Source organism: Caloenas nicobarica, chromosome 3 (genome assembly GCF_036013445.1).
Source record: "Caloenas nicobarica isolate bCalNic1 chromosome 3, bCalNic1.hap1, whole genome shotgun sequence".
NCBI classification, from domain to species: domain Eukaryota; kingdom Metazoa; phylum Chordata; class Aves; order Columbiformes; family Columbidae; genus Caloenas; species Caloenas nicobarica.
The window spans coordinates 97,730,480-97,752,179 of NC_088247.1; the positions used below are offsets into that span (position 1 = coordinate 97,730,480).

The 21,700-nt window shown below is 41.2% G+C and overlaps 1 protein-coding gene across 2 annotated transcripts in view; it reads right to left on the bottom strand.

Annotated features, from left to right (window-relative positions):
• The window catches only part of LPGAT1 (lysophosphatidylglycerol acyltransferase 1), a 69,439-nt gene that overhangs the window by 6,575 nt on the left and 41,164 nt on the right, over positions 1 to 21,700 (bottom strand). For both annotated transcript variants that reach the window (XM_065632097.1, XM_065632098.1), the window contains 2 exons: positions 13,960 to 14,086; positions 4,487 to 4,593 (listed from right to left, as the gene is read on the bottom strand). In XM_065632097.1, the coding sequence (XP_065488169.1) occupies positions 4,487 to 4,593; positions 13,960 to 14,086 (234 nt within the window). The remainder of the gene's footprint in view (positions 1 to 4,486; positions 4,594 to 13,959; positions 14,087 to 21,700) is intronic.

Consider the following 21,700-nt stretch of genomic DNA (forward strand, 5'->3'; position numbering starts at 1 on the left):
AGCAAATCGTTGCAATATATTTACATCAGCATGTTAAATAACTTGCATTACATTTTACTGAGATGCACAAAGCCTAGATGATACAAACCACTTTGTTGTTGTTGTTGCTATCATCCTGAACAGTGGGTATAAAAACTCTGAATATAGCAGAGAAGAAGATGTACTTGCTGCAGCATTATGGAGTCACAGCTACTCATAGAAGAACAAGAGGTGAATGATTCAAAGAGTAAAGAGACAGCAGAGCCAGTTCTAGATCTCAGAAACCACACAATTTGGGCAATTAGATACCATCAGATACTTATCTCTGTGCTTTGCATTTGCAATCACTGGAGGAATTGAAATCAAGCATTTAAGACAAAGCTTTTCTTCCTGTATGAATGCTCTTAAATTAAAACAAAACCAAAAAAACCCAACAAACAAAAAAAAAACCCAAAACACCAACTTGCCAAGTCCCATCCTCCTCACTGAGATGTATTTTCACACGTGGGCAGATTTGCCACACCATTTATTCCTCAGCCATTCTCACTGCTAAGCTTCTCTTTGTCCGCTTGGCACTGCATTTGTTCTTCCATGGCCCATTTGTTTTCCAGAACCATCAGTGACCTTGGTTCAAATAACTTCTTTCTCCTTGGCACTAACAGCTGCTGTCTCTTCCCCTCCCTCCTCTCCTAAGGCAACTTGTGCCTTACAGAGAAAATGCTCCTTTCCCTTTCCTCGCCGAGACAAACCCAGCACTTGTAGTTGTCCTTCCCAGAAACGACTCCTTCCCCTCAACCATCCTAGCACCCATCATCTGTCCCTCTTCCCGATTAAATTCCTGTTTCTTGAATGGGGATGATGGATCTTTTTGGATTTCAGTAAAGCCTCTGATACTGTCTCTCACAGTATTCTCCTATACAAGATGTTCAGCACACAGCTGGGTAAAACACACAGTGCAGTGGGTGAGGAATTGGCTGACCGGCCAGGCTCAAAGGGTTCTAGTAAATGGACAAACTGGAGAACGGGGCAATCACCAACCGCGTGAAGTTCTATGAGGGCAAGTGCTGGATTTTGCACCTCGGACACGGCAATCCTGGCTGTACATACAGACTGAGGGACGAGATGCTGGAGAGCACCTCTGCAGAGAGGGATCTGGGGGTTCTGGGCGACAGCAAGTTGAACATGAGCCAACAGTGTCCCTGGCAGCCAAGAGGGACCCGTGTCCTGGGTGCACCCAGCGCAGCATGGCCAGCCGGGCAGGGGGGGGATTGTCCCGCTCTGCTGTCCACTGGTGCGGCCTCACCTGGAGCACTGGGTGCAGCTCTGGGGACAGAGGATAAAAAGATATAAAGCTACTGGAGAGTGTCCAGAAGAGGGCTACGAAGTTGGTGAAGGGTTTGGAGAGGAAGCCGTATGAGGAACGGCTAAAGTCACTTGGTTTCTTCAGCCTGGAGAAGACGAGACTGAGGGGAGACCTCACGGTGGCCACAGCTTCCTCACAAGGGGAGGAGAAGGGACAGGCGACAAACTCTTCCCTTTAGTGACCAGTGACAGAACCCGAGGGAATGGCAGGAAGATGTGCCAGGGGAGGTTCAGGTTGGACATGAGGAAAAGGCTCTTCCCCCAGAGGGTGCTGGACACTGGAACAGGCTCCCCAGGGAGGTGTCACGGCCCCAAGCCTGACGGTGTTCAAGAAGAGACTGGACAACATCCTCAGACTCATGGTGTGAACTGTGGGGTTGTTGTGTGCAGGGACAGGAGTTGGACTCGATGAGCCTTGTTGGATCCCTTCCAAATCGGGACGTTCTATGATCCTATTATCTCCGCAGAGAATTTCCAGATGAGGTTTCAGATTGGTACAGTAACTAGAGTACTTCCATAACACCAGTGAAACCTCTCTCCTGCTGCCCTGGGCAATGACATTGCTCACTTTGTTAGTTGCATCACACCAGCTGGCTTATGATCAGAGTGAATGAGGAGCATGACGACTTCAGTGTGCAATTATTCATTTCCACCTGATACGCTCCTAGTTTCTAGTTTGTTATTTTTTTAATTAGTCTCGGAGTCGTTTTGTCCTGCTAAATGTCATCTCACTGATGTTACCAGAGTGTTCAAGGTTATCCTGCTTCAGAGAAATCATGAACTTGCCAACACAAACTTTCTACTAGCTGCTAAAATAGTAGTCCTGGTGTTGCTTACACCTGCAGATATTAACTGTAAATGGTTTTAATTTTATAAATGAAATGTGTAAAATGCACCTATAAGAAAGGATGGGACAGTTTCATATTCAAATTTTAGACAGATACTTTTTGTTTGTTTTTAAGAGGTATTACAGATTTCCTCAGATCTATTTAAGTCCTTAACACTTAGGAATACAGCAAAAAGGAAAAAGCTGGTTCAGGCTTCGGTTCTTCCTGTTCCCAAATAAAAATATGCCAAAAGAATGTATTCCTACCAATGACATTGTCAATACAAACTTTTGAAGTTTCAAGTAGCATTAAATGTTACTCCAGGTTTATGAAGTAAGCTTTATGAACTGAGCCAAGTTCCTAAGCAGTGAGTATTAAAAAAAACTAAAAATCAAAATGCTGAAACAGCCCTAAGCCCTAAAACCAGACCAACTTGAGACAAGGTAACAGGTCAACAGGAAACCAGCTCTGGAGCAGCCTCAGGGCTTCCCCTCACATTAGGCCTCAGGACTTTGCCAGGAGGTTTCCAAAAACACCAACAGCACTTTTGCAGTAAACCAACAAAAGCAGCGCAAGCAAGTCCTCAATTGGTATAAATGGTAGTGACTGTAAATTATTCCAATTTATGCCTAATAATGTCCTATGTCATAGCATTTACATTTAAAACATGTCTTATTAATTCATACTGATTACACTGGCAAATTATAACCAATTATCCTATTTTGGAAGCACATTTCAATGAATAAACCTGATTATATTCATTATCCTTTCTGAAATTCTGATCTAGTTAGATTTTTTGGGTATGAGTTATTTTACTGGTGTTTGTGAAATAACATCTCAATAACAAGAGTTCTTGGAATCCTGATGACTACACTTGTATTTTTGACAATTTCCACAAAGTTATTTGTCTAATGAAGTCCATTACATGCATTTGGATGCAATTTATACAGCAGAGCCTGACTTTGGCCATCAATGATGGCTGGCTGGCTGGCAGCAGGATTTCATAAAGCAAAATACAGCTTTGGGTTGTTACAGAAATCTACCAATCTTTTTAAGCACTACAATTGATAAATTAAGTGCTCAAAACCAAATTAAATCAGTCTTTGCAATAAATCATCCACTTGAAGTAGCATCTTTATTTAACATAGTCACTCTGGAATAAAAAACCCAGTTGATTTGAGAGACTGAATATTTCCCCCCCCCTCAAAAACTGTGATACTTGCTAAAGAAGAAATTACTTTTTTTTCCAGAGACAAGTTGCATTATTTCATCTGGAGTCTTCCCACTCCGTCTATGTTTGATAAACTTCCTTTCCTGTGTGTCTAAATAAAACTACTTTTTCTTCTCTGGATTTTCTTTTTCTTTTTTATTATGATGAATTCCTCTGTTTTGTATTCTGAACACACACACACACACACACCCCCCCCTACCTGCTGGAGGGCAGATGACAAACTTCAGTATCAACAACTGGATTGAAAACAAAGAGCCTGAAGGAAACACCTCCCCAGCTATAGTTTCAAAGTATTTACCTGATATTTTAAACCCCATTTGCCAGCCTCCCTCCAGCAATGTTATTAATGCCCTAGGTTTATTTAGGCTCCTCTGATCCATTACCATTGCAAGTCCATGATGATGGAAGTGACCCTCAGCACCTCACAGCCAGGAGGCCAGGACTGACAGCACAGGGCTGCACATCAAGACTCCAGACTCTCTGCTACCTAAGTAATTCTTACAGATCCTTCCAATCAAAGCAACTTTCTGTTTAGCCTGACAGGAAACAGAAGAGGACTTTGGTTTTTGGATCAGGCCTCCAGGCTACTTAGATCCGTCTTCTCTACCAGTACAAGTGCCAGAGGAACATGCTAAATAGCTGCGCTGGGCAGATAAAATAACCTGCCTCACTGAAGAGTCTTAATCCCTTTTAGTCAAGAACTTGCTAGTTTTAAATCCTGAAGGTTTTATATCCCCTCCAAACTGAACATAAGCTCTGAATACTCTTCGAATCTTACTATTCTAATCCAATGAAATCCTGTAGCGGCACGTTTCCTGGCTGAACTATATGTTATTGCAGAAAAAAAGAAGATTTCCTTAGATCTGTTTTGAATGTATCGACTTCTAAACATGACCCTATTCTAATGGTACCTGGCTAATTTACCTTTCCTAGATAATTTCTTATACTACCTTTTTGCCACATAAAAAGTATTAATAATTCTATTGTATTTGTGTGAAGAACATATATGTGTTCTTAAACCTTTTGGAGATCTTTGTAAGAAAAGGCAGTAACAAAGCACAGTTCTCTTTGCTAGATATCATCCTACCTGTTTCATAGAAATGCGTCAGGAGATCTTCCTTTTCAATGAATCGCTGATATAGCCAGTGTGTAAGAGCTTCAGGCTCCGCAGGTACATCTTTAACTGGAAAAATCCTATCAAAGAAACAAACATAATTAACCCTAGGAAATGCATTCTGTACGTGAAGAACAAAACTCTCCTCTTCTGCCCCAGCCAAAACACAGAGAACAAGAGTTTGGTATGAATCTGGCTGCATGGTTCATTCTCGCTCCCATTCACTGACCACATCAGTATTAAGGATACAAAACTGCAATATTCCAGGTCACCAGCCAGAGGCACACAGAAGATGTTGGCATTATTGTGCTGTACTACAGCATGTGATAAAAGCTACTAGGTGGCTGGGGTTTTTTAAATATATCATCACCACACTATGTTACTATCCTTAAAAAAAATGCAAACCAAGAAGCAATGAAGTGTACGCACTGAAACCAAAAGAAATAAAAGACTGAGAAGGTTCACCCACAGTTTTGAAGAAACAGTTCTTCAGCAGACAGAAGCTACACAATGACATCACTAAGTACGAACAGCTCTTCTGTATCCCAGAAAATGAGCCCTCTGTGCTTTTCAAAGGATGCCAGCGTCTTTGTCTGAGATTTCTAAGGCAAGTTTTACACTGAAAACTGACCATGTAAGTAAGCGTACTGCAATATTGCTGCTCCATTTTCAAAACCCCAATGGAAGAATGACGAATGTTTTGGTACTTCTACGCTAAATACGAGGTCTACTTAGAAAATCAGATATCCAGGGCAGAATTCACTGAGTTATATACATACAGAAAGCCCCAAATAGCTCACCGTACCTCATTGTATTTTTTAAAAAAAATTTAAATAAAATTTCAAGTCTTACAGTAATTGTGACATCTCAGTAGACTCTAAATTCCTTTTGACATATACAGGAACTTATATATCCACTGCGTTTCACTGAGAGGCCAACGCAGAAGAGATTCGTGCATCAGGGCCAGCCAGAAAAATTCATCCTCTGAAACGTAAGAGCTTTACTGTAGGTTTCTCTTTTCACACGAGCTCCCGTTTACCCCGTCAGCTGCGCCACGCTTCTATTTTCATTAGTGGATTTTTCATTTAATTTTCAACATTGTCTTGGCCGATTATACTGAAAAGAATCTGACGTAACACCACGATCATGTGGGAAGTGTCTGAACAGATACGGGAATGTCAGACTACAGAAATAAGACACTTCTGAAGAATGCTTTTGTCACTGTCACTGTTTTCAACATCTTCACTTGTGTTGTTGCCAAGTCATTTGTACCTCCTCCTTTCAGTTTGATGCAAGAAAAATAAGTTGTAAGTGGAGGAGAAAAGCAGCAAAACATTGCTCTAACGAGTGAATTAAAAATAATAGTGCTTTGGTATATAGAGAGAACAATATAAGGAGATGAACAATTTTATTTACCAACTATGGCATCAACATGAACTCAAGATATTTCTGTAGTCTTTGTAGCAATGCTACCCATATCTTTCTCACACTGCAGAGTTCTCTGTGCTCAGTAACCAGAAATTAGCAATCGTTATCTCAGGTAAAATATGAAAGAGTTTGTGGTCCAGTAAATAGCTCAGCTCCTCAGTGTGCATATTAAGAACAATGACAAAGACAGGTAATAAAGAACTACTTTATCTTGAAGCCCAGACATTGTACAGCAGATTAAAAGTAAACCACGTAGAGGCAAGTAAAAAACACACCCACAGAGAAAGGACCATTTTTGTTGAGAGCATAACACTAAGAAAGACTTAACTCTCTGTCCCCAAACACAACCGAGGTGCCAAGCACTATTTTTACTCTCTTCTGCCTATCTGCTGCGAAGAGATAAAAGGACTCGGTAACGGAATATTGTGTTTCACAGCCTGTGTCTGAAGGACAGATGCTTGCTTACGCAAGGCTGAAGATGGTTCAGAACGGGCAGAAGGCGCGTGTGGGCTCGGGACAGCAGTCTTGGGTTACCTGGCCTCACATGCCGTTTCCATTGTGAGCTGCAGATACTCTTCACCTCCGACTTCACGGCTCAGCTACCTAACGGGTAACAGCTCTACAGCTCAATAACCCACAGTTAAACCCGGTATTTTTCCAAGAGCGTACTTTCTAGTCTGAAAGCATTATCACATGGACTTACAAGATCCTCGTTAGAAACAATTTATGAGCCGGCACTTTGATGGGAGTAGCGGAGTAGCATAAGTGATGCCAATATTGTGAGAGACTAATGGAACGCAGGATGCCACCTTCCCGCTTGCATCCATCCAGGCTCTTGCAGGAATCCATACGGTACCAGAATACTTGAATCTCTGGATATAAACTCCGCTTCTTAAAAGTTTAAGCAGCAATCACTGTTACGCCCATTTTGAATGAATATTAATGTGGGATGGAAAACGACTGGTTTTCCTGTAACTCTACACTGGCTGCCACAATTTAGCAATGCTAAGTGCTTGTGTATTTAGAAGCATTTTCAAACATATTTTCAGATTATCCAGAGTTATTTTTACATGTGGAACATTCTTATTAATGGCTGAGCTAAATTAGAGATGAAAGGTTTTTTAAAAAAATCCTTAAACTGTGGAACAATCTCTTCCTGCAGTAGATAAAGTGAAACTAAACCCCCCTGCATTATACTAAACATACAGTCACTCTCATCATTCTCTGCCCATCGGATGGCTCAGCTGGCATCTGAGTTAAAAGAAGACCCTCTTTAAGGAGACTGGGTTCAAGAAAGGTAACTGGGAAAGTCTACTGATACAAAGGTACTGATACACAGGCGATCCAAAATAATGGCTGAAAACCATTCCTTTAACTGGAGCAGGGTCACCACTGACTGTCGGCAGTGAGGTCTGCCAGGTCGAGTGTTAAAAGACGCAGGACGCAGCTTATTCTTTGCAATGAGATACACAAACACCATCAATGTGTTCGCAGCAGAAGCATCATCTTGGCTCTGCCCCACCTTTGTGCTTCCAGCACCAGGAACGCCACTGAAAGCCAAGTTTGCTGGTCTCCTCAGGAAAATAAAATGTTATCACTACATAAAACTGTCCTGACAAGGAACAAGGTCAACATGTAATATCTGAAGCTTCTAGATTCTCTTGGGGACTCAAATCTTCCTAGGTTTTGGACAAAACTAACCTCACATGGCATGAAAATAAATGTCTTTGTCCCTGGTGTGACAAACGAGGAATTTAATAAGATAATTTGACCAGAAAATCCAAGCAGAATGGAAATACCTCCTCCTTTTACTTCTCACCAAGGGCCCAGCTGCTTGGCTGTCATCAGGGGGAGGTGGAGAGGGGGCTCAACTTCAATAAAACTCGTGCCACCATACGCTGCACCCTGAGAAGTTAGAAGTGGTGGTGGAAGTAAAGGCGTACTCTGATGGGAGCCTGCAACAGCCTCTGCAATGACACAAAACCTTCCAGCTGGAAGTGACAACAGCCACAGGACACTCCACAGAGCCCACTGAGGGACGGCAGCTTTACCTAAACCACTCTAAAAGTCTCTGTGTCCCAAACCAGGATATATTGGCATTAATGACAGGCCAGGAGAGAAGAGAGGGTTTTCAAAAAAGGAGATGTAACTGCCAAAGACATGTTGGCATACCTAAGAAATCGTGGAGACTTACCTACTGATAGGCCATTTCTCAAAGGACACCAAATAAATTTCAGAAATACAGCATTTTCAGAAACATTTAATCACTTTTAAATGGTCCTTATTGGAGAAACAACCTCTAATTCTGTATTAAAATTCTGAAGTTCATAGATACCACCTTAAAGTACTAATTGCCTTTCATCATCTGTCCTACCATGAATTAAAGGTTTTTATTACCCCTATTCGTTTCTAAATCATATTATTTGCTGTTTCAATGACTCTTTAAATAAACAAAGTATGACGGACGTTGTTGTTAGATCACAGGCATGACCAAAAATAAGTCACTTGCATAAAAAAGCACATTAAAATATATTGCCAAACTGGATGCCCTTCATAGGCGCTTCTGCAGAACTCATTCAGCAACCACAATGCATTCCACCTTATTTATAGCCACGAGTCTAGTTTGCCTCAATAAATCTGTATTAATATAGACACACACAAAAAGACCTTCCTGGGTAGTTGAAAGCTCATTTCAATGGCAGCACAGAACAAAAACTGGTACAAGAGGAAGTTAAGCATCGAACAAATCTCATACCCCAGGTTGTGGGGGTTTTGTTGTTTGTTTTATAATTTTTAACTCTTGGGTTTTGACAACAGAACTGCAGCACATGGGAAATCTTATTGTTAGAGAAACTTGGAGACCAGCTGAGAAACAAAGTCACTCACACTAGAGAAGTGGCTGATGTAAGAAGAACAAAAAATAATCCCAAAACTCAACTCACTGTGGGGAAATACAGACACCAAAACACTCGGCTTATTTCTGCTGAGTGTAACTCCCGTGAATCTGGGTTTCTGGTCAATGCACATCACAAAATGACCCAAGCACAAAGCTAAACCATTCTGAGGAGAGCACACCAACCTTTCCAACAGAGTCATTAAAAGGCGGGTCTCACAGTAATGCCTCTAGTTAGAGATGCTTTGCACCTTCCAGCTTGTTTGTTTGTTTTGGTGCTTAGTGCTTTAACAGATGCATTGAAATTTGCCCCCAAAATCCTGGAAGTTAATTGGACATTTTCCTTGAGTATTATGTTTCAGAGAGCAAACCTAGTTTTTCAGCACTTCCCAATGAGTTTTGAGACAAGTCTGTCAGGGTCAAAAAATTATTTTATAGATAAAAGGGTAAACTCTCACACCTTTGTGTCTTGAAGAGTCTGAAGCTTGTTAACTGTCCTTTCTTCTAGGGAAGTTTCTTTTGACGAGCTGAGGAAAACCAGGCCACAACTTAGCCTAATTATGAACTCTTGAAAAACATGTCATTTGCACAGAAAACTGAGGTTTGAAAAGCAAGCTTCAACTCATCATCAAAATTGAGCTTTCGAACAAAAAAGATTACTGGATTAAACTGAACCTTCTCTGCCATTTCCACCAGCTAGAAAAGCATCCAAAATGAAAACATAAGGTTGCTGTGTCCTCTACACTCCTCTGTTGCTCCCTAAGCAGGATGAAAAAGAAATAATCCTGCAGTAAAGGCCAGCCTATGAGAAAAGGAAACCACTAGATCTGAAAGAGCATAAGGCAGGAAGGGGTTGTGACGAAGGGGAAGGGCAGAAAGTGCTGGCTGAGCACAAAGAGGCTCCGCAGCCACCTCAGCAGCACAGAGAACGTGGCTTTTCCCCCCACTGCTCTCATACATTACTTCTTCACTCCGGACTATTCCAAGATGGAAAAAGCATATTTAAATCCCTATTCTCCTCTCATACAGCAGATATGGCATCTGGTCCAAGATATTGTTTACTTTTACTAAAGGGGCTTTGTAATTTTTTTTTTTTCCTATAACTCAGAAGAAATGGTAGATGAGAAACTAGCACAGCAGAGCTCACAGACTCATGCAGAACTCTCTCCTCAGTTATTTCAAAATTACCCTTGAAATTTATTTCAAATGTAATCTCCCAAGACATTCCAAATTGCAAGCAACGAGCAAAATTTTATTGCCCTAAATGAAAAGTGGGCAGTAACAACAATCCAGACATACTCGATATAAATTTCCTAAAAATTTCAGAAGATATCTATGTCAAATGCAGAAAACCAGAAATACCTCTCACATTTTCCAGCTTTGGAAGACGTTTCCAACATTTCCATCTTTTTAAAGATGAAGTCCACTTTACCTTGCATCTTCCTTTGCCAACTGGGTTTCTTTCAAAGAGTTAAAGAAATGCACCAGCTTCACAAGGGACATCTGGGGGCTCAGCACAGCGCTGGCTTTTTCAAACCTCAGACATTGATTCAATCCTTGCCTACACTGTTAAGAGTAGTTCATACCTAATTATTATCAAAACTGAGAATTAATGAGGCACCACCTCAGATTTGTGACCCGCAGAATAAGCACCAGCATTCCCCAATACCCTTAATGGCTCTGTTACAGCAAGGTTTTGGTCTCCATGTGGAAGATGAACTTAAAGGAGATTCCTAGTCAAGCCGTACAGCTGCACAGGTGCGGTGCATCATCCACTGCCCCGCAGCCCGACCAGCCCTCGGGGAACATGGAAATCTTCCAGGACACTTTCCAGCACGTTGAAAGGTCGCTCCGCATCGCCAAACAGAAGCGCCAGGGACGAGAGGAAGGAGGTCGATGTGGCAAACATCAGCCGGCTGGTCACACAGGGCAGCTGTTTGTAGCATACGCTGTTTAACCAGCGCTGAGGGTTTGGATGTCTTTCCATAACTACTCCTGATTAAGGTCTGATACTGCAGGAGACTTGAGGCATCACTGTATTTTTGGACAAGCGAGGACATGACATAGGTGGCACACGTGCAACGGTCCTGAGAGACCGTCTTCCACTGGCCCTGCTGATAATTTCAAAATAAGCTCTAAGAAATTGATGTCAGCCCACTGGGCTTCAATTATCCAGCTTCCCAGCTACAGAGAAGGTTCAAGAACGTGACAGCAGAGCTGTGAGGTTTTCTTTAACACCAGAAACATTCTGGGAGAAAACAGTTGTCCCCTACTCTTCCCTGTCCACCATCCTCACATATTCCATCTTCACAGGTTCTCAGAGGTACCAGCAGCTCTGGTAAAATCATCAATACATGTCAAATCCGTGAAGGTGCCCATCTCATTACAACATTCTGCTAAGATAATAATGCCTAATGAGTAAAATCAGGTGATCTGGGGGGAAAAAATCCAGAAATAATCAACTGCTGTAAAGCCCTGAAGGGAATTCAGCAGGAAAAATTCTGTACAAGCAACAGACAAGGGTGATGCAACATGAATTAATTCATGTACGCATGCTGTTCAGTTGCTCTCTGCTAATCATGCCATGGATAAATATAACTTTTATCTAAAACAGAAAAATATTTTTAAAGCCACAGAAAAAATATCTAAAAATAAATTTTACTGTCAAAACCACTGAAGGTGAAAATTCACCGTATTAATTCCAAACTACAGCTCTGATTCCAGACACATTGAAAGGTCTTAGCCTATCACAGGCGGATGATATGCTAGATCTGGAAAAAAGGACACAAAAATGATATGACCTTTTTTGGTATAGAATTATGCTGGGTAGTCAAAGAGAAGAGTTGCAGAAGGCCCTGACAATAGATGGAGATGAAATTAAATACCAGTAAATGCAAGGCAATGGGCACCAGGGAAGGAAAGAGCACCAGCAGCTACGCATACACTGCCACAGCCTCTAGGATGAGCTGCTGTTACTCTGGTCAGCGATCCTCAAACCACTGTGGGGAATTCCGGATGTCAGTCAACTCACAGACTAGCTAGAGCAGAACCAGAAAAGGCGCAGACAAAAGTAACAAGATGAAGGAAAGGCTTTTCTGTAAGGAGACACCAGGTGAAGACTCGTTGGCCTGGGAGGGGGACAGGTGCAGCAAAGGCAGGACGTGAGAAAGCTCTGCAAAATCACGGGTCATGGAGAGCAGCACTGGGGAACCATTGATCCAGCACTAGCAGGACACAGGGAGCAGGAGGCACCCCCGAAAGGCACCGGGTGGAGACCTTAACACAAACAAAAAGGAGGTTGTCCCCGCTGCCACCTTCAAGAACAGTTACATGTACGCTGTGTCACGGGAAATTGTAGAAGTCTAAGTACAAGCAGATGAAAAATGGTATTAGGCAAGTTCATGAAGGGCAGCTCCATCAGCTCCTACCGAAAGAGCGACCCAGACGTGCTCAGGACACGTTCCAGCCACCGTGTGGTTGTGCCCGGCGGGATCGGGCGCCTTCCTGCACCGCTGCACAGCCACAACCACAGGCTTTGGTGAAACCTGTCTCTAAGAATCACCACCTTGCATCCAACTAAAGCCCTTGTGGTCCAGAGGACACGCGGCTGAACCAGACGTGCCAGTTTGAGAATTAACCAGCACTGCAAAGTTCTGGGCCAAAGCCCCAGTTAAAAGCAAGACACTCGGTTCTCATTTCAGAGGTATTACATCCACCGCTCGGCCTTCAGAGACATCCCACTGTGTGACTTTCCATTTGGGGCATACTTCAAATGTTTTTACAGGGTCACCCATAACAACTAGAGGTTATTTAAAAAATTTAAAAAAAAAAAAATCTCAGAGAGGCTTGCCCCTGTCTAAACCAGTGATCTAGACCCTCTGGAAGAAAAGAAACCTACGCCCAACAATAAACCATTTCTAATATTTTTTCCTTAGAATTTTAAGTACTATCAGAACTGTAACATTCAAGTTCAATGCGAGGAAGGTTACATCATCTTTGGGCTCATGCTCAAAAATAGGTTTTGAATATACACATTTAGAAGCAGGAAGTTAGTTCAAACTTAAGATAACTTTCTTTTTTAAAGGAAGTATTTTTGGAAATACTCTTTAGTAAAATTCTAAATACATTCAACTTGCAATTATCCCAGAGATCTGAGAGAGTACCAAGGTGACCTCAATAAAGCACAATAGATATCTCTTAAATCAATTAGCATGCAAGAATGTTCACCTTCAGAAAAACTTGAAGGCAGACTTCTATAAAAAGCAGGGACAGATTTATGAAATGGCTGTGACGAGGAGCTCCAGCGAGCAGCCTGTCCTCTGCCATCACACAGCACTGACACAGCGGTGACACCGGGGAAGGTCATTCCCAGTTAAACTGCCACCCAGGGGATCCACATAAGGATATCTGAAAGCTCACTGTAAAAGTCTAAAAGCTCCCCAAATCGGCAAAAGGGGAATAAACCAAAATAACGCAACTTTGGGATAAAACACGATCAACTTATTTGATATAGGAAGACTGTTAAAATGTTGCTAGAGATTTCAAACTTGCAATTAACTGCAAACCAAAAGCAAAATGCAACTTCTCTCTCCATTAGATTAGGTCTTGAGACGAAGAGTTGCTGAGGAGAAAAGTTTTAATAGTATCCCATCCCAGGTGTCAATGAGATTTGCTATTTCCAGAGTGTTGCTCTGCTCAACTATTAATAGTATGCTGTGAGTGAAAAAGCTGACATTTCTTTGTCAGAAAGTTGTTATTTAATAATATAGTGATTTTTAATTTGTTGTCATTATTAAAAAAAGAGAAAAATCAGGTTGGGTTTACCAGCACCGTAACATTAAAGTGGAAAAGATGACCTAGCCATCAAATATATTCCCCATAACTATATTCAACCACAGGACGTCAGGCAAAAACGTACATGTGCTAAGATATGAAATGATCACAGAACTCTTCAAGATGAAACTGTGTCGTGTTTAGACAATAAGTTGCCCATCTGTGTGAGATGCACATTAAAAAAGACATTGCTACTGATTTCCCATATCCTGAGACATGATGTTACTAATTTGTGAATACTTGTTTTTTAATATTTTAGCTTAAATGTAAGAGTAGAAGGTTTATTTCCTACCTGTAATGTACATGCGTAACTGTTGGTTGTCGGTAGCCAAGAATCCAAGTTTGGATGTCTATAGGGTCACCTTTGGGATACGCAATGGTTGTATCTATCACCCACTGGAGGCCTTTTGATTTGCTCTCTAGGAACAAAAAGAAACATGGTATTAGAAGTACTCAGAAAGTGCACATCACTTATTTGATTGTTATTTCATTTTTATATTATTTAATGAGGTGTGAGGCACAAATAAAATAAGACAGCCAAAAAATCAAATCCAGATTTCATTACAGAACGCAGACATACTCCTACACACTTCAGTTAGACCAAGATTTTACTTTCACAGTTATTTCTGTAGTTCCTACGTATTGTAGTACACAGAACAGAACAAGTTCACTCACTGGGTATGAGTATAGATACATAACACATTGGCCCAAAAGTCAGGTGCTTCCCCTCATTCACCAAAAGGAAAACTTCAAAAATAAAAATCCAGCTTTCGTGGACTGCACTTCAAGCACATTTACAACTGGGCCTTCATAAGAGCTTGCAGTTGCAGCTCAATGATGAAGCAACAGCCACGCAGATCCCTCAAAGGTTCTTAAAAATCTGAGTTACAGGATAAAGAGGGAATATGTCACATTGTGTATTAAAGACAGGGAAGCAACCAACAGAACATGGTCAGTTTTTACAACGGAGAGGAGACTGCATCCACAAGGTCCCAAAAAAACTGATACCAGCACACGTTCATATGCTGCTCGGCTTATTTAGAAACTGAGAAAAGGATCAAAGGAAGTGGAAAATATTTGCTATGAAGCTTATTCAGGAGACTCAAATTTAAATCTGAACACAGGTTACTACCAGCAATAGTCAAGGTCAAGATATCAACCTAGTCGTGACCTCTCTGGCATGTCTTCAATTGCAAAGAGGGAGAGCAGCATATCTGGAAAGCAAATCAGGATGGAGGGGCACGCTGCCAAGGGGGCACTTCGAGTTTAGCTTGTCAATTTTATATCTGTTGTGTAGGAACTGGAGCTGCCTTCTATCTGAGGGCATGTTATGTTCAGGCTGCTATAGTAATATGCTTACTTAATGCTTAATGCACTAGTACAGTAATATGCTTACATCACAGCCAGCAATATCTTAAAGCATTTACAAAGTTGACTATTAAAAACAGCCACCTGTTGGCAGAAGCATCTAAGAGGTCTGAGGTCTTAGCACAAAGCTTAAGACTCTTCAAGCCTGCAGCTGAGACAGCTACGAAAGAAATATGATAGAGGCTGACAAATACACTGTCGGCATGAAGAACGTGCACAGGGATGGACTGTTCCCCACCTTTTCCGTACAAGAACAGATGTATCAAAAATGAAGCCAAGAGGAAAAGTTTTCAAAGCAAACAGAGAGAAATGATTCTTCATGCAGAGGGGAATAAAACTGTGGGGAACCCCTTGCCAAAGGTTGTCAAGGATGCCGAGAGTTGGGTTCAAAAGGAAATGGGATGAGTACATGGAAGAAATCGGTTAGAGGGTTAACTAAACAGCAGAAACCCACCATGCTGGAAAGAGAAGCCAGGAGAGCGTGCAGGAGAAGTGTGATGCGTGTTTGCTGTGTTCACTGTGTTCACATAGAATCACAGAATGTCCCAAGTGGGAAGGGATCCAACAAGGCTCATCGAGTCCAACTCCTGTCCCTGCATGTGACAACCCCTCAGTTCACACCATGAGTCTGAGGGCTTGTCCAGTCTCTTCTTGAACACTGTCAGGCTTGGGGCCGTGACACCTCCCTGGGGAGCCTGTTCCAGTGTCCAGCACCCTCTGGGGGAAGAACCTTTTCCTCATGTCCAACCTAAACCTCCCCTGGCACATCTTCCTGGCACATGCTTCCTCTGATATCGACTCAGCGTCACAGACAAGATGTTGAACTAGAGAGATGTTTGGTCTTGCCCAGAATCACCACTCCAATTTTAGAGAAGAGCTACGACACACGTGAAGAAACCTGCAACATACAGCCCGAGACACGCCCTAAAAACCAGTTATTAACACCAAGGAGAACAAACGTGCAAGGACTGACTTGTGAGTTTCTACCTTGCATTTAATTTAATTTAATTTGCACTTAATTTGAGAGAAGACAATTACAGCAACCCTATCACATATATCTATCAATTATTTTAACAAGTGGCTTGTGTTTTCATGGTGTCTACTCAACAATGGAGTTGTACTGCTTCATTACAAATGCATATACAGCAATGAATATGACTAGACAGTATTTCCTAATATTTAGGTTATGAATTATTAGTAGCATGCAATGTGCTATTCCAAAATTTGACCAAGTACAAGCCACACAGGTCAAGCTGAAACATGTACAGTGTCACCTTCTGGAAATACAGTATTTTAAAACTCTGACAGACATGTGAAATGGGAACGCGAGGTCCCATCAGAGGCACCAGGTTTGCCAGCATCATGACAGAGTGCTTGTCAAGTCTCTCAAGAAGAGCACTAACTAGAGTCTTTAATTTTAGAAGTAGCAATGTATTAGAAAAAAGCCAATATAAATTTAATAGTAAATCCACAGAAGTATTCATTTAGAAATGGATTTCGGAACAAAGCCATTCAATTTATTATTTTCCCAGAAGTAAGAATGGATAAAGACAAGTAAATCATCTAAGACAGTAAGCAACAGAGATCATTAATTACACTTAAAAAGTGCCAGATGAATACAGGCACATTATCTTCTTATTTACAGGAAAATGGTTTAAAATCATTTATTAAACATTTAGCTAGCATTTCAAGCTGTTCTTTCAGTGGATAATGGTTCAAACTTCATTACGAGAAGATTCCTGCAGTCCTCTTCCATACTGATTTCCTACATTCTGCTTCTGTGGAGCAAAGCTGCTGCACGGATTCCTCAGACCAGCGCCAACCTCACCTCAAACGCCTTCCAGGGCAGGAGTGGGGAGAAAAACCTGCCTCTGACAGCCCACTAGGAACTCCAGGTTTAAAATAAAATAAAATAAATTCTGAAGATAACTCCAGCCTCCACAGACCCTCCTTTAGAGCAAGAGGGCCTTAGCACAGCTCAACGTGCAGTTACCAAGACCTGCTCCCAAATCACAGTCACAGATGTATTTCTGCATGCCTTGGTTTAAAATAAGCCTTATGCAATAACCCAAGATCTCACACTGCCAAAAAGCCTAAGTCAACAAGGATTTTAGAAAATTAATTTTGAAATGAACCTTGCTGCCTTTTTTGGAGGGTTATACCGTGCTGTGCCCTGCCCATAAGCGTCTTTATTTTAAAGCCATAAAGCTCTAACAGATCCTGAGGAAAAGAAACAGATATCTGCACACAACACAAAGGGGTAGGGCCTCAGCAAGTCCAAGGATGCTGCTTTTCAGGCCTAAGCAGACCTTTGAACAAAAACCCTATGATTTTTTAAACGGAGCACACGAACAGGAACTCTGAACAGAAAGACTGCTGCGCTAGTCACAATATGGTGAGAATCTCAGGTCTGGCATTTGTAGATGAAAAAGAGGGAGCCAAGTATAGGTGTTCAAGAACTCCTCTTGACAAGTTGGGCTTGGCCAACACAGCCGCAGATGTTTCTGACGGCCAAACCCTTTTGAACTTTCTACCTCCCATTAGAAGACACCCTCGTTCTTTATTTCAGGGACCCGCTGAAGGGCTGAGCGGCGTGACTGACAGAGACTTCAGCAGAAGCAGCCGCTGCAGAGGCTGGACTTGAGCTGATGTGTCTGAGGACGAGTTTTCCTTCTGTGGTATCAGTCTGCTCACCACTTCTCCAGTTGCCTCAAAATGTCGGGAGTCTGATTCTATTTAAGTAGTACATAAATGTTCAAAACAGGCCTGCAGGCATCAGTACTACACAGTTGTATTCAAACCACATAGTAATAATGTGCCTCACTACAAATGGTACATGCTTGCCTGATGAGTGCTAAAGACAAGACTGAACAATCACATGTAACCGCAGCTTTCTGGCTCAGCCAAAAATGAAAAAAAAAAAAAACCAAAACCAACAAAAAAAAATTTAAATGGCCTCCTAACTTTTTTTTTTTTTTTAAATCACCAGCAGAGGCAAATTTTCATAATTATTTTCTTCCTTATTTTTATTCTAGCTGTGGATTCAGTAAGTTGCTTTATGTTTAGTTATGAAGCAACTTACCATCAGCATCTTCAAGACATTCAGTGCTCCGTCATCCTCTACGATCCTCTCACCACAGATACTTGACTGTCTACAATCACAAATTTACTGCAATCCAGAGCTTCTCTTTGTCCCCTCTATGTCCTCCCTGGGGTTACTCTCAACTAATGCTAAAATCTGGATTTGACCACATGCAGGACTCTTCAAACGCACCAGCAGACAGTCAGCGTCCACCACTGAGAAAAAGAGCAATTTCTCAAGCCAGGTTTGAGCAGGAAAGCTCACCTCCAGCCCAGCTCTGGGTGCTGCGATGCTGCTGGATCGCATCTGGAGTGGAAAAGAACACACAGCAAGGCGTGAACCTGAGGACAGCACCTTCCGCTTGAAAAAAAAAGTATTTACCGGCATTCACCAGTATTCAGGTGTGGTTTCCTGAACACTTACATTACTCTAAGCGCAGCCAAACAAGGCTGTTGCCTTCCCCTGCACAGCAACGCATTCTCGTCCTCTACTTGTCCTTGTGTGATCGGCTGGACCACTGGCCTTAAAATTAACTCTTTTCCCAAAGATCAGCTCGCAGACTGAATGTCTAACTCGTTATACCAAAATCTCTCTGTAACAAATCACCTGGAATAGAGCCACTAACAAGAAGCTCCTTTTCCAGGATTAAAAAAAGCCTTCCCGTGTGTTATTCGAGTCACGTTCCTCATATAACAGTGAATCAAAAAGTTTGATTTAAAAAAAAAAAAAAAAAAAAATCTATTATGAAGTCCAGCATCCAGCTCTGCAGAAGGGAAAATTGAATTTCTCTGAGAAAAAGCATCAGACCTAAATGTACTGTGCTGTATTTGAAAACAGTAAGATAAGATTTCAATGTGGCTCTAACCAAGCTCATAGCAACCTCTTATCAGATAGAAAATTGCTGCATGGTAGAAAAAAGCAGAATTAAAAAAACATACTAGAAGAAGGCTGATCAAAAATAAGCTCTGGAATGCATATCTTCAGTGAACAATTGCCCCAAACGCGTTTGAACTGCCAGCTGTTTAGCACTTAGAACATTTTGCTAGTTCTGAAACTCACAAGCTCATCAGTTCTTATTAAGTGAAGAAACATTGTAATTGCAACTATGTCAGAAACTAAGTGTTCCATCAAAAAATTAACCAAACAAAACCATAAAATAACCATCCCCGCCACCCCACATTGGTCCCGACAGGGTTAAGGTGATGATGGCTACGCATCAAGAATTTTTATGCTGCCCAGATTTCTATTCTACACTAAAACCTCCTCCTAGAACACAGGTGCTGGCAGCAGCACATCTGCCCTGAGGGATGCTCTCATTAGACACCAGAATTAGCTTAAACCATCTTTTTCAGGGACAGACACCACTTAACTACATTGGCTGTACTTTCCAACTTCAAAAGCACTCAAGCCATCAAGTCACAGGAATACTTTACCTATATTTTTTTCCATCCTCGTATTTATTTAGGAATAAAATTGTGCAATGTTGGTAAAATTAAACAAGCGTTTCAAAAGGCAGCAATAACTGATTTAGTAATTTAATTTAGTATTTACCAGCAGTAAGTTAAATTTCACCCTGACAAAGGCTAGTACTTGGGACTTCAAATATGAAAGAAAAACAGTTGGAAAATGAAGAAAACCGAGGCTGCTTGCCTTGGACAAGCAACCAATAAAGAACTGATCAGTTTAAGTACAAAAATAATCAAATAGTATTGGCCACCTAGCTCAGGAACATTTGTTCTTCCTGTCACTTTACAGAGGAAGAATCAGGTAATAAACTGTGGGAAATTTGTAACTAATACAAAAATAAACTGAAAATGGGACTGGATATTATGAATACTAACGTTATAATTAAGGCTAATAAAATTTTGGGGAGGCTACTGAACCTCGCACTCCACAAGATAAACCCACCTCTACTGAAAGGATGACAGAAATCAGAGACCTCAGAGAAGCAGCACAGACGATGCAGCATTTTGCTGTTGCACAACTCCTGAACTACTATTTGAAGGCCACCACTTCAGTGACATTTGATGTACAAAAGCAAGCCAGCGGGCTGGGGTGTGACAGGATGAAACAACCGTTTGCAGCTCGGTTTGTCACCTTTTCTTCTTTCATCTGGTATTATACATCCTTTCAGTTGAGAAAGCAGAATGGTATAAAAGCTACAAGAATCACTTTAAATGAATTAAGTACTAAAAAAATGACAGCGCTCAAGGACACTGTGACTGTGTATCATGACTCATCACAACATAACTGCCCAGAAAACTCCAAGGGGACATAATTTTTGATGAGGAGGAGTTACTCCTAATCTATAATCCAATTTAAGTGAAACTGTGTGCGCAAGGGAGATGAACTCCCATCATTACCAGCAAAGCTTGGCAGTAACAAAAAGACTGAGAGAATGATAAATAATGGAGAAGAAAGCTTGTTATAGTAAGCTGACTAACTTGGTAACCCAGGAGACCAGGAACACCGTTAAATAAGACAGTACAGAGCACAAGAAGTGGCGCAGAGGAAAAATGTTATCGGTGAACCATGAAGTTCAAGTGCAATGCTGCTGACACACAAAGCCTCTTCCCAAGCAAAGGAAGTACGGTAATAATGTACAAAAAGTTTACATGCAATCTCTGTCAAAGACACAAGCAAAAGCTTTACTGTATATACAACATCTAGTTCCAGCACCTCGACAATGGTAACCCAAAGAGGATACAGGTAAGTTTGATTCCACTGAGACAGGTTTCTTTGTGTGGTTAAAAAAGGGAAGGATAAAAGAGGTAAAATGTAAAGATGATCACTGACTTGTTAGGCTTCTAACATAACCGTATCGATCTATACAATTATATCGCATTGAACTGAACATTCTTCAAAAACTTTCTGAAGTGGCAAGAGTACAGTAAATGCATTTGGAAGGCAGAAGATCAGAGGAAGAGTCTTTTATACAAGATATAAATCAACAATTAACCTTTCGTACATCTCTGAGAGGGAAATTTTACCATGCTAGAAACATCTTTGTGAGCTTAAGAGAGGACTTAAAACATCTCAGCTTCATATGTATCGAATATTACTCTTTCCTAGCATATAAAATCTACTTTCACTTTTCTTTTTCATCCCTCTTATGTTTTCATGTCCATTACTCTGAAAGAATGATAGCTAAAACCGCACACTTCTTCCCAATTGTTGCCCACTTATCTTTCCTTCAGTCTTTTGAAAAGGATGGACAGATGTGGTTCCACTGTATTTCTGAAACAATTCCTTTATTTTAGTACCCCATTAGGTCAACTACTATCAAATGCTCGTTTCTCCAGAGTCTCAATAATGCTGCTCATAGAAAAAAAGAAAAAGAAGAAGTAGTCAGGTTTGATCTTCAGCTAAGTTGATAGCAATCCAAGAGTATGAAAATATAAAATTGGTACTTGATGAGTGCTTTTGGTTCCCCTTCCAGATCTAAGCAGCCTGTAATTCATGTTTGGGAACTTCTTAGTTTTCATACTTTTTTGCCTTTGAGACAGCAATAAATACAACAGGAACAGGTCAAACTTTTCTCCTTAAAAAAATAACTTTTAACAAGGACTAGGGTATTCTGTTT